This window comes from Cydia strobilella, chromosome 7, assembly GCF_947568885.1.
Source record: "Cydia strobilella chromosome 7, ilCydStro3.1, whole genome shotgun sequence".
In the NCBI taxonomy this organism is placed as follows: domain Eukaryota; kingdom Metazoa; phylum Arthropoda; class Insecta; order Lepidoptera; family Tortricidae; genus Cydia; species Cydia strobilella.
In genome coordinates this window covers 11118203-11131218 of record NC_086047.1, presented here as the reverse complement: position 1 = coordinate 11131218, position 13016 = coordinate 11118203, and the positions used below count along the sequence as shown (strand labels likewise).

Below are 13016 nucleotides of genomic sequence, written 5' to 3'. Positions count from 1 at the left end.
CATAAACACGTGTAAACTGGGCATACGCAAGCCATCACAAGCATCACAGCTGCGTACTGTTTATGTGGCCAGTCCAAATGTTTGTTGAGAGAACTTTGGACAATCTGGAGCACAAGGAGGAAGTTTTGAGGTTATTTTAAATTGATTTATAAATAAGTACAAGCCTGAAGCAACATTATAATTAATTTAATTGATTGGAGCAATTATAATAATTAGAGTTTGAAATAAAAAGGAAACGAATTAATCCTTCTTGCATTTAAGGTTAAGGTAAGTAAGCCCATCCTCGACACTTTTCTTTGCTTGTAAAAGGGATGCGCTATGATGAGTAGGTATAATAATTGAGAACAAAACTTCATCAAATTAATCTTTTGAAATTGAATCCAATAACGGCTAAATGCAGATATCAATCAGATGAACCACCAGCCCTGTCCCGACCACACGGAACGCGTCAGCTGTTCGATAAATAAACACGTCCGCCACACACGGCACTAGTTTAAGATACGTGTTTGCGACTGCTGCTGCATGTAAAGATACAATGTGTTACGTTCCACTTGCTTTTCGCGGCGGGCTGTTTCGCGGGTGAATGTGAGTGTCAGGTCTTGCTAGAACTATTTGTTGGGTTTTCTGACATTCAACTGTCCGCACTACTAATTTTGGTAACGTACGAAGAAAATGTTACAATTTGTTCATTCCAAAACTTCACGTTTTAGTATTTTTTAGTTTCTTATTGTACAGTCAGCAGCAGAAGTTGCTAAGCGGGCCAGGTGTTCAAAATGATCTTGACGCGACTTTAAGAACGTGTCAAGGTAATTTTAAACACCTCGCCCGCTTAGCAACTTCTGCTGCTGATGTGTATGTGCGTGTGTGGAAACAAAATTTTGTGTACAAAGATCTGCGACAGTTTTTTTTTTATATCAGGATCGGGAAAGTCGATGGAATGGAAGAAACCAAAAAAAATATGGATTTTTTACAAAAATTTAGCAAATCGGACTTCTACTTCAATACGTACAGTGAATGAATTTAATTCCCGTACCATTTCGTACCTTGTCACAGTGACGATCAATATCAACGTCGCTATTAATTTAGGGACCTCATATCTATTGTCACTGTGACAAGGTACGAAAACCACGAAATGGTACTGAAATTGAATTCCTTGACTGTACTAACCAGAAAGAAAAGGTCAGTAATGTGAATTAACTACGTATTAGTTTATTGAGAAAGGTTGTAAGTAATTAGGATGTATGGAAGAAGGTGGAACTTTTTATAAACTTACACAGGTCAATACCATAAAAGTTGACAATTAACAGCTGTAAGTAATTATGTAGATAGGTCTCAGCATTAGGATACTTTAGCAAACTAGTTTCCTTGTATAGTAAATAGGTACCTACTCTAGAAGGTCATGATCAGTGAATTTACATCTAATTACTGTGCGTACTTTCATTTGTTACCGTGGATGGAAAAAGCCGTATAAAGGTACGAAGTAGGTTTGTATTATAGTGTGATATCCTACTCTTCTCGTTACTGTAAAAGATTTGATATATACTTTAATGAAGCTTAATCGAATTTATTATGTTTACTAGCACAGACAGTTTCATGTTTGCAGTTCGAATAAATAGCGCCGGCAGCACTCAATAAACTTAATTTATAATAAAGCTACAAACTAAAGTATCGCAATACAACGCAGGCCTCCTGCTGTCATTTTTATAACACTCGCCCGTGCAAAAATAATAAATATTTATATTGGTATTGGCATTTCGTGGCACTTTAATCTTATTTTATGTTTTCTTTTATATTATGTAATGTCTTGTTTGTGCTTACGAATAAAATTTTATTTTATTCTATTCTATACGCAGCCAATAAAACATATCATTATCACATTATTCAAATGCAATTTATGGTAGCGTTATCCACTTGTTCTGCGGCCGCTTGTGTTTTAGTAGGGCAAGGACTGACAAGTAAAAGTTACCAGCCTGGAAGAGCAAATACAGATACAGATACAAAGCTGGACCGCGAGGCAAAACTGCATAATAAGCTAGCAGCGTTGGCCGCTCGCTCCGCGGTCGTTCATGTATTAGACAGGTGGGACTGAGTAGTACAAACCTGGAAGAGCAGATATCCAGAGTCGTACATCCAGAAGTCCTCAGGCGCGTTGCCGGGCTTGGTGAGCTGGATCGCGAGGCAACGCTGCAGAATAAGCTGGCAGCGTTGCCCGCCCGCTCCGCGGCCGCTCATGCCTTAGGCGGGCGGGGGCGCGGGCAGCGGCATGCTCTGTTGACAAAAAAAAAATAGAATCTTAGTACCTTTGTGCAAGGTTATGTTAGGAAGGTGCAAAATTATAATTTTATTAGGTAATAAAACAAATATAAGCACAAATACCTCGAAGAAATAAAATAGGCCCCTACAAAGAGCACATCTCTAAACAACATGTTGCGAAACAAACTCAAATCTTAAGTGACGTTATCGTGTCTTGAACTTGTTACCCTACCTTACCTATGAAATTAGTTTTTCTTTCTACTCTCTGATTTGGATAGTTCGCCTTGTATTGTACTGTCCATGTGTACAGTAATAAATCGTCTTCCAATTAACATTTTAAAAGACTGTTCAATAGGTACATATTTAATAAAATAATCCATAATTATTATTAGAAATGGAGATGCATATGCGAGGGCGGGATGTATTCAGAGCAGCCACAGGTGCACGTCACGTCCGATTGAACAGAATTGAAATACCCTGGTTTTTAATGAGCTTTCTTTTCAATCACTTCATTGCATTGCAATGCAGAAGGATGTTTATATAAAAGGCTTTGTACCTACTACTGATTCCTTGACAATTGATTCAGGTACTCTAGGAGTTTTTGTCAGATTGCGTAGAAAATTGAAATGATACTGATTTGCTATGTAGAAGTTGTCAGCAAGTTTATCAAGAATAATTTAGTTTTTGAAAATACTACATGTATAGTGTTCTGTTTTCTTAACAGTGTAAGTTAGTTAGACGCTAAAAAAACTTGACAAGAGATACAAATCTTGATAAAGCCAAAGATAGATATAACTCCGTAATAAATGGATACAGTCTAAGGAAAAAACGTCTCGAAAATCAAGAAAATTTAATTCACGAACAGATGGCACCACTACCTTTGGCCTACTCTCGAATAGATGGCGTTGACGATTTCGTTGGTTATGTAACAATTTTAACGCATATCAGTGAAAGAACATGGGTCAAAATCATAGAAAAATAATTAATGCAAAGAAAAAAAACATTTATCCATACATTTAATGGTATTTTTATACATCTTCATTTTTAGTTTTCGTGTGTCGATAGATGGCAGTGGATTTACTGTGGCTACAAAATTTACTATGACAATACCGCTCTATCCTATTATTGAAATTGAAATTGAAAATATTTATTTCGAACAGAACCCACATAGTGTTAGTACAAAAATTATAATATCCTACCTATATCTATGTTAGTGTGTACAATATGTAAAATAATAAATACCTAAAACTAATTAACACTAATTATTTCGATGATGCGCTCCTATATCCTCTTATTATCCTCTTTGATAAAGCTTAAGTTTTAGTTTACTGACACATCACAGTTGAGACTTGAGACAATTCTGACGACACATCCCACGTTAACGTTCCTTATACATATAATCCTTGAAATATATTAGGTATTTATTTATTTATCTTCATCATAAATACACAAGTTCGTTCTTACAACATGTTATTATAAAGCCCTAAGTTACTTTGAAATGATTGGATTTGCATTTCATAATACGAAATTCTTATCGATGTAACATACCGTCACCATCCATACATGGTTAGTGTAGCAACGCCTCACAATACCTCAATTATAAAGTGTCATAATCTTATTACTCATATCTCATATAGCACAAAGTTGTCAGTGCCTGCCAAATTGGAAAAGCACGTACTTGCAAAAGATTGACTTGATCTTTAGCCAAAAGCAATTGTTATGGGTGTGAAATAAAACAAGTCCTTATAAGTTATACAAATAATTAGCCAGTATATATGTGTTGCGAACGCAACCTCTTATTTGTAATGCAGTAGCTAAACGCAGCCGTCGGGCTCGCTTACTATGCGGAGGCTTATTTAAATGCACCAATAGGAGCGCTCAACATAACCTGTATCGCGGCCAATTAGAGGCACCTAAATTTAGACTACCATTTTAACATTCAAAATTAGCTAATTCACTTTCGCATCAGCCTCCATACTATTACCACCACTTCTACACTTTTAACCGTTTACGTCAACTGTACATTGTAAAGTAACCAGCACCTATTGATTATAAGTTTACTTCAAATCTTTTTATTTGTCGTCGAGACCTGCACGACGACCACAATATGTGTTACTTATCCTATTCGAAATAAGGGTTCCAATTGTACCTTTATGATACGGAACCCTAAAAAGATTGATCATTGCCGTTAGAAATGTTGTGGAAAATTTTATATCCCAATTTTGCGCCTTTTGTAATAGCATTTTCATAAGTTCTCCAACGCCAACGACACCTGACAACTGACCCATTGCGACCTCGAAACATGAAATGAATTGTACGAAATGTGGATAAGTCAGCTATTTCATATTTATCGGAGAAAACATTTAATGGAGTAGTATTTACTACTACTTTGATACTGCTGTAGGTCGTTACGGATCACTGGTTTGCCTTGTATTTAGTGCAAAACAGTGCAGTTTTATTCGAGTAATAAAATCGTAATTCCCATATCTTGCGATTAAGTTGTAGAGATCATGCATCCGTGATGTTATTTATGTTTCCGTTATAAGTGGGTGAATCACTGAGCCATTTCTTAGTAAAATCTTAAGAGATATAAACATGATATCGATTTGATTGCTCCTGTTAGGTCGAGTTAATACCTACGTATTTTTCATTAAAGTAGGTACTGCTTAGTCGTTAATACTTTAAAATTAGTCAAGGCATTCGCACGCATCTCATTATAAACTGTCATATCTGAAATTAAAGCCGTAACCACCTTCACGAAGACAATAGTTGTAAAGACAAACGATTTACGACTGTCGGCCCTTGACCGGTTGATTACTGATAGTTTGAGAACAAGGAGACCGTGTCCTTTCACGGGTTTGACAATCGCTGGGAATTAGTCTGCATACATAATGGGATTTGGAAACGTACTTAATTCATGAACGCGTTTTGGAGAAAAGTTATTTTGTATAAGAAGATAAAGTACCTACTAACTAACCTACTCGTAAACTAACCTAACATAAATAGACTAAATAGTATATATACATCTAATCTAATAGTGTCCTATCTCGATCAAATACTAAGGTACCAACTTTTTGATATATATTTGTTTTTTCGTTTGATATGTAATACAAGGTTTTGACCAACATAAATTATCTGTAGATACCTATTTTGTTAGTACCTAGTATGCAAATCACGTAAAATAAACACACAGGTACATATAAGAAAACTGATACAATTCAAAGAAAATTATTGACATAAGTATGTCAATCAGCTGTCATGTCACACTCCCCCAACAGCTGTCAAGAGTACCTTTGAGGCATTTCCCCTCGGTAAAACAACGTCATCCCATACGTGACAAGGTCTTTGTCCGACCTGCAAAATGTCGCACAATCAGCTAATGCAATGAATATAGTGACATAGTGACTTAAGGTTGAATTCTTTTACTAATTCCATTCAGTTTTCGCATATTATTATTCTTTTTATCATGTTTAATAAAGGTAATCACGGTTTATATCCCGGTCAATATAAGTCTAATGTTTAAACACATTGCATTTCAAAGACGAATTTAACTAAATTGATAAAATTACGGCGTACTTTAACAAATATCGATAATACATGCATCTATTTACATGCTTCTACCAGGGAACTACATGCTTCAAATACCGACAATTACACTAACAATTACTTAAAGAAAGTTATTTCACATCCAACAACATTAAGGTGGTTCGACTAGGTTACCCAAAGCTTAAACCCCGCTAGATGGCGTCACTTTCGCAAATTTTCAGGTTTTATTTTTTTGTGGAATAGTGTTGGTATCTGTATACTTAAAAGTATGTTTAGCGCACTCTTTACATAAATATTGAACTATTATAATAAACATTGAATACTTCATTAGTGCAAAAAACACTTTTAAAGTCGACAGAGTATTTCTGTCATGCTATTTCCTACTATTACTCACACATGCAAACAGTGTTTGCGTGATGCTTGTAGTAGACAATTTCATGCAGTGTAAGTATGCTGCAATAGCGTTGCGGTATGTTCGTGGAAATACGTGCAAGAGGATTCGGGTTCGAGACTGGTACGTCAGGGGTACTTTTTTTGTCCTTTTTGTGTTATCTTATGTTTCTTATACCTTTTATTCTTCGAATTCTTGTCCGATTCCGATATAACCGAAATATATTTCAGTGATATCGGAAACGGCTCTACCGATTTCGATGAAATTTGCTGTAAGGGGTGCTAGGGGGTAATCTAGCTAGGTCTTATCTCTGGGAAAACGAGCATTTTTGAGTTTTTACTTATGTTTTGTTTTTCTCCCAGATATTCAGTATTATTAATAAATTAGTTTATAACGTTTTATAAAAATATGTGACGTTTTGAACTAAAAGGTACCACATTGTCGGTTGTCGATTAGGTTGATTTCATTTTGAAGCTTTATGGAAATATGACAACAATAAGTAGGTACCCGTTTGGTTGAAAACGCCACATATATTGAAAACCTGACTTTCACAAATCTAACCTTTTTGGGTTCTTCCAACTCAGAAAGGATGGAGAATACTGACGATTCTTAGTAGCACTAGCCCAAGGAAGTCCAGGTTTGTAAGTGTCAGGTCAGTTTTTTTTTAAAGCGCTAAATATAGTTCTATAAGTAAAGCAATCCCTTACTGCCCAGCCTCTATAGTATTTTTCAAACTGGAAGGGTACGATGATAGATTTCATCTCCATACAATTTATAATCTAATAATGCCAAATGTTGCAAAATTATATTGAATTGAGATCTATCATCGTACCCTTGCAGTTTGAAAAAGTTATTTACGATACAAGTGCGGAAAAGAGAAAATTCGAAACAAGTGGCGACAGATTAAAACACGACCGCAGAGAGTGTTTTAAATCGACACGAGTTGCGAATTACCTATTCGCACGTGTATCGTACAACGTTTTACAGTACATATGGCCCTTTAAACTTTCGACATATGCATGAAAAGTGCTCTTTACGCACTAGGGCGAGAAAGTTGCACCATATGTACTGTAAAATACTTTTTAGTACATATGGTGCTACATATACGTTACCGCCCTAGAGCGGTAATTAGTACAATACGTGCATATGTCGAAAATGTCGTGCATATGGCCATAATGATGTACTGTAAAACGTTGTACAATACACGTGCGAAAAGGTAATTCGCAACTCGTGTCGATTAAAACACTTCCTTCGGTCGTGTTTCAATTTATCGCCACTCGTTGCCAATTTCCTACTTTTCGCACTTGTATCGTAATGTACTAATAATAAAGTAGTAATTGTAAAATAAAATTAAAACTTTTTTTATATATTTTTTTTGGATTCAAGTAGGTACAGTGAGTAACAACATTGCATGGCCTTCTAATTATAACTATTATAGAAAACGGGATATTTATCATGTTTACTTATATTATTTATTTCTCGATATTTTGGCCGGTCTTGCAAGACCAGTCGTTGTGGAGATCCCTGGGGAGATCTATGTCCAGCAGTGGATGTCTTGTTGGTGTAGATGGATTCACACAACAAATGAAATAACATTTTTTCATATTTGTTATCCGTAGTTGTCCCTGTACCTGAAAGAAAAATAATATCATGATAGCACAAAATCTCTAATGTTATAGGAAGAAAGATGATGCAACAATATGGATTCTAATAAAGTTATCATTTACTTACCTAGTAATAATTGTGTTTTTCATTCATAGACAAAATTCCATAATTTTCATCCCCAGGAAATGTTTTATTTTACTTTATTGCAGTGAGGATGTCCTGATTTTTTCTGGCTAATGAAGGAAAACATTTTATTTCCAAGAATGCCTCTTCATTTTGCACAATACCTAAAAAAACCTAGAGTTAGTGACACATTGACTATTCGGCAACCAAAACAGTAATAATTACATTATATAGGTATTGTTCACTGCTTATATCTACCATTACGGAAGAAGTGAGAATTATTTTCTAAAAAGATCGGCACGAGAAAATTACAATGTACAATGAAGGAATGAAACTGTACCTACCTTACGAAACTTCACCATCATGAATTCCGCTTCAATTGAGTCTGAATTTTTCTGGATTTTCGCGGACCAGAACACCGATGATTTTTGTAACTTGATTTAGACGTTACTATCATTTTCAATTTATACAAACAAATTGATGTCACAATAAACATGACCCTATGTGTCAGTGTCAACACTGTCAAATAAAAATGCACTAAACATGACGGCACTGCAAATCCTGCCAGGTCGGCCAGGCAACGTCGCCAACGTCATAGAGTGGCAACGCCGCACGCAACGTATTTGTACACGACATTTGTGACACACACATACGTAAAATTGATGAAAAAATTACGTTGATTTATGTATGATTTCTGTATGAAACAAAGTTTTTCTATTAATTTAGCGCAAACGAATATTCGAAAGTAGATAAATGAGCAAATATTTGTGTAGTAATAGTGTGTAGTGCCTTAATTAAAGCAGATTGAATTTTGTATGAAAGTCGAACCACCTTAAGCACGACTTCTATTAGACAGTTGTATACAGTTTATTATAAGCAAGGCGTTATGGCTATAAACATCGTCACGGAAGGCGACTAATTATATAAACCAGCACATATTTCTACGGGACAGCTATGCTGCATACAGATCACTTATCTCGTAAAACTAGATGGCGCATAATAAGATGACTCGTGTTCCCGAAGCACAGGCGCTCGCACTTAACTAACAGTTTTTACTTACTCAAACATGCGCGGAAATACATAGTGTCGTTTAAGTTCGTTTCGCGATAATAGGCTGCGAACTGCGAAACACCATGTTGCAGGTGCTATAATGACACGCGTCGGCAACGGATTTTCTTATAACATTGTCGGCCTACACCGACCAGTAGCCTCTCGCTGCACGTCACGTGCCGCTGTGAAGATGACGCTGATGGTGCCCGCGTTCCTCCCGCACCTCCATCCGCCAGCACCCGTAGCGCGCCGCGAGACACCATGCCATCAGCGCTAGTTCTCGGTTGAGAAATGTTTATCAATCAGCCATTGGACTTGGATAAAAACATGTCGCCAGAGACAGTGAGTTTTTCCATTTTTCCTTTATTTGTATGGTTTGCAGACGTATCACTCATTTCCATAATCGGTGTACGTTACGCACTTTCCCATGCTTCTAGGTATATCCTTAAACATTTAAAGAATAGTTATTTAAATGTTTCATGTCTAATTTGATATATTTAAGTACATATGATTAAACTGGTAACCACGATACAGGCTCTGCCTAGTGTGGAGACCACCGTTAATCTTAGGCTTTAACATTAAGATTTTAAACCTTTACTGTAAAAGAATATCCCATTGTTGTAACGTTAACTGGAAAATATAGTTTCGCTTGTGCATATAAATTTGTTCGTGAAATAGCCATGTGTTGTGAACATTATTCGACCATAGGCGTTTACATTATTAAGTAATATTATATAATATGTTAGTTTTTTATGCTGTGTAAAATTGTAGCATACTGTATCCATTTGTTTAGGTTGCCATATTACAGATGAAATAGGTACCCTGTACCTACAAGTTCGGTACAGATATTGCACTGGCTAAGGAAGTTTTCTGATTAAGTCTTTCACACTAATCTATCAACATCCTTACAACGAAAAGCAAATGACAATATTTGTATCTTTACGAAATATACACGTTGATTAGTAATCGAACCAATAAAGGAGCTTACATGGGCGCGTAGAGTTCAGTGAAAATAATCCTTTGCTTTTACATATATCCCAGATAATGAATGACAGTCTGACTGCCTTAAACTGTCCAACCGATCTGTCATTTTAATACAAAATTAATAAAGCGGATTTATTATCTAGGATAGATTATCAATTTAGTATCTATAGTATATAAAAGCAGAGCTTAGTTACATGTTGTTACACAAACATTACGTTGCATTTAGTTTCATCGTGAAACTATGACGTTACAACATTATTGGTGTTAATAGCAAAACATATCAATTCTTACTTTTCCTGTCAATAAACTGAATGCTGTTAGTTGAATAATCCTAACAATAAAGTGTTTAATTTTATGGAATAAAATAGCAGTAGTTACTTCGCTACTTACCTATCTTTCGTTTCTGGTTTAATTACTCAACGAATTTTGAGATTGTATGTAATATCCGTAAATCAAAGTTTCACCAATTTATGCCAAAATAATACTCTTATATGACAGATTTACATCGATTTTCTGACGTAGTGTGAAGTCTTCTTAATATCACTGGACGCTAAAGGGGCCCACAGACTATCAGTCCGCCGGACGATATCGGCCTGTTAGTTGTTCGGAGCTGTCAAATTTTTGTTCTAACTGACAGGCCGATATCGACCGGCGGACTGATAGTCAGTGGGCCCCTTTAGTGCTGGCTCACTATGATAACATTGAAATCGTAAGCCGGAAGTTCAAAGCTTAAATCCCTTAAAAGACTTCAACGCGCAAATTTTCAAATAAAGGTAAACAAAGCCTTTTCAAGCTTAGGTAATATGTAGGCAATATATGTTCGATCTTGTAGGTGTTTGGCCATAAAACTCTTCCTTTTTCAAATTCCTCAGCCAATCGCGTGTCCGTTGTTCGTTATAAATTGCGGCACCGCACCATTTTAAGAATTAAGGTCGTGCCACACTGGACCATTGTCCGTTACAACGGAGTAAGCGCCAATTCTGATTGTGCAACAAATGCATTACGAGAGTAATGTCTTTACATCATCATTGGGGTCGTCTCCAATTTATTGTTAACTAAGCTGAACGAATTTTGATTATTGTTTTCAGGATTGATAAAGCTTTGCGGGTGTGAGTCGGTGCTTTAATCGAGTTAAAACGCTAGCGGCTATGTGAAGTGTGCAACAATAAAATATACGTAGTTATTTTTCTCGTTAATATTAGGGTTTAAATGGTTTCACAATAGAGGCAACTAAATATTGTATGAACAGAGGAAAGAAGTGCCGAAAAGCAAATTCAATGCAAGTGAAGATGCAAGTGGTGCAACAGAGATTTGACGACGAGAAAGGTTTTTTTTTGTTTTAGGACATTATTACACAAACTGACTAAGTCCTACAGTAAGCTTAGCTCAAAAAAAATTAAATTCAAACATTTAAAACTGGTTTATTTAATTATCAAAACAAATTGAGAACATATATAATAATATAGTTGAACAATTATTTTTATACCAGTGACGAAGTTTATCTTATGAATTTCAACCAAATTAGTGTGCGGCGCATAGTTATGTCGAGTGTGCTAAGTGTGCTAACTGATATGGATAAGTTACTAATACAGGCTCACGTGATATCATGTATTATTCGTATTTGTTGCCAGTAATACTATCGTATATCCTCTGTAATTTTATAAAATATATTGTTCACGAAGGTACGCCAGAATATAACGACGGAATTTGTAGATATCTCGATGATGAAAATCTTCAGTCATGAGAAAACCAAAGATAGAAGAGAAGAGTAAGCTATATCAAAACGAATAAAATTGAATCAGCAATAACAGTAGTCGGCACAAAAGTAACCCAACAATAAAATTAACACACATAATAATATAATATCAAGTACGCATACGAGATTCGCAAAACAAAGGTGAGACAAAAAACGGCCTATATTGCTTGACCAGAGCAGATCAGCCTGAACTAGATCGTAGACAAGATGAGTGGGTGCCCAGTACTTTCATGTTGCGATACCGTATCGTGCCACTAATTATTCGTTTCCATTGTTTTTTACCATCCTTGTGGATAAATTAATTATTTTTACTTTGCGAAGCTACATTTTTGGACCACATGATCTCAAAAGAACCAGAAAGACAATCCCCTCTTAAATTGGTTTCGGTCGGGTTGGTTTACTACTATCTGTATTTTTTTCCATAGAAATGTGTAGGTACTTAACCACAGCTACAAATATGTTAGTCATGTTTGTTACGACCAAGGAGTTGCTAATTTCACTTGGAAAGTGTTAACAACCGAAAAGTACTGGCAATAATCTACATTTTTTTGCAAATACTTATTATCTACATTGCAAGTAAATAACATGCATTACTAAACTGGTGTTACTAGACTTCATGTATTAAGAGACATTATATAATCAAATACATCTAAGAATATGGAATTACGAATCGTTTAAAAATATAAATAAGACAATTGTAACGAAATATATCTAGAAAACGTTTCACATAGGCTCTTGAGTAACACACATTTTTAACGTATCGTATAACAACGAAAACGGGCTATGTCACATATTAAATAATAGTACTACGTGCGTGTGTGAATGAACTATCACACTTCGAGTGGGAGTACCATTCATTACTAAAATATAATGCGCCGGTTTACCGTAGCCCCAATGGCAGCTAATTCGTCTTTATATCCGTTACGACTGCTTTTCACTTCATGTCCAACGACTTTAGATCCCTAACTACTAAGGAACAATATGAATATTCTGGTCATGTGACGTTGGATATGGCCAAATTTCCAATTCACAAAACTGCTTTTCTTTAGAATTTGTTCAGTTTGGTAATGTTACGAGTGTAATCTATTGGCATAGCCATGTTGGTATATGAAAGCGAGATACAAATATACAAATGTAGCTGTTGTGAGTTAAGTTGGTAGTGTTGGTACTTTCTATAATGCTACAATTATGAATTAACAACCGAATGAACCAATACCTAAGTACTTAAAAGTGCACAGTCTGTTTTTAACCCATGAAGTACTTACTGCCCATAAAAAAATAGTATGGAACGCTCATTTGTTTTTCTTC

General features: G+C 35.7%; 1 protein-coding gene across 1 annotated transcript in view; it reads right to left on the bottom strand.

Annotated features, from left to right (window-relative positions):
• The window catches only part of LOC134743080 (putative uncharacterized protein DDB_G0282133), a 196603-nt gene that overhangs the window by 144882 nt on the left and 38705 nt on the right, over window positions 1-13016 (bottom strand). The window contains exon 2 of the mRNA XM_063676388.1: window positions 2101-2268. Within this exon, the coding sequence (XP_063532458.1) occupies window positions 2101-2232 (132 nt within the window). The 5' untranslated portion in view covers window positions 2233-2268. The remainder of the gene's footprint in view (window positions 1-2100; window positions 2269-13016) is intronic.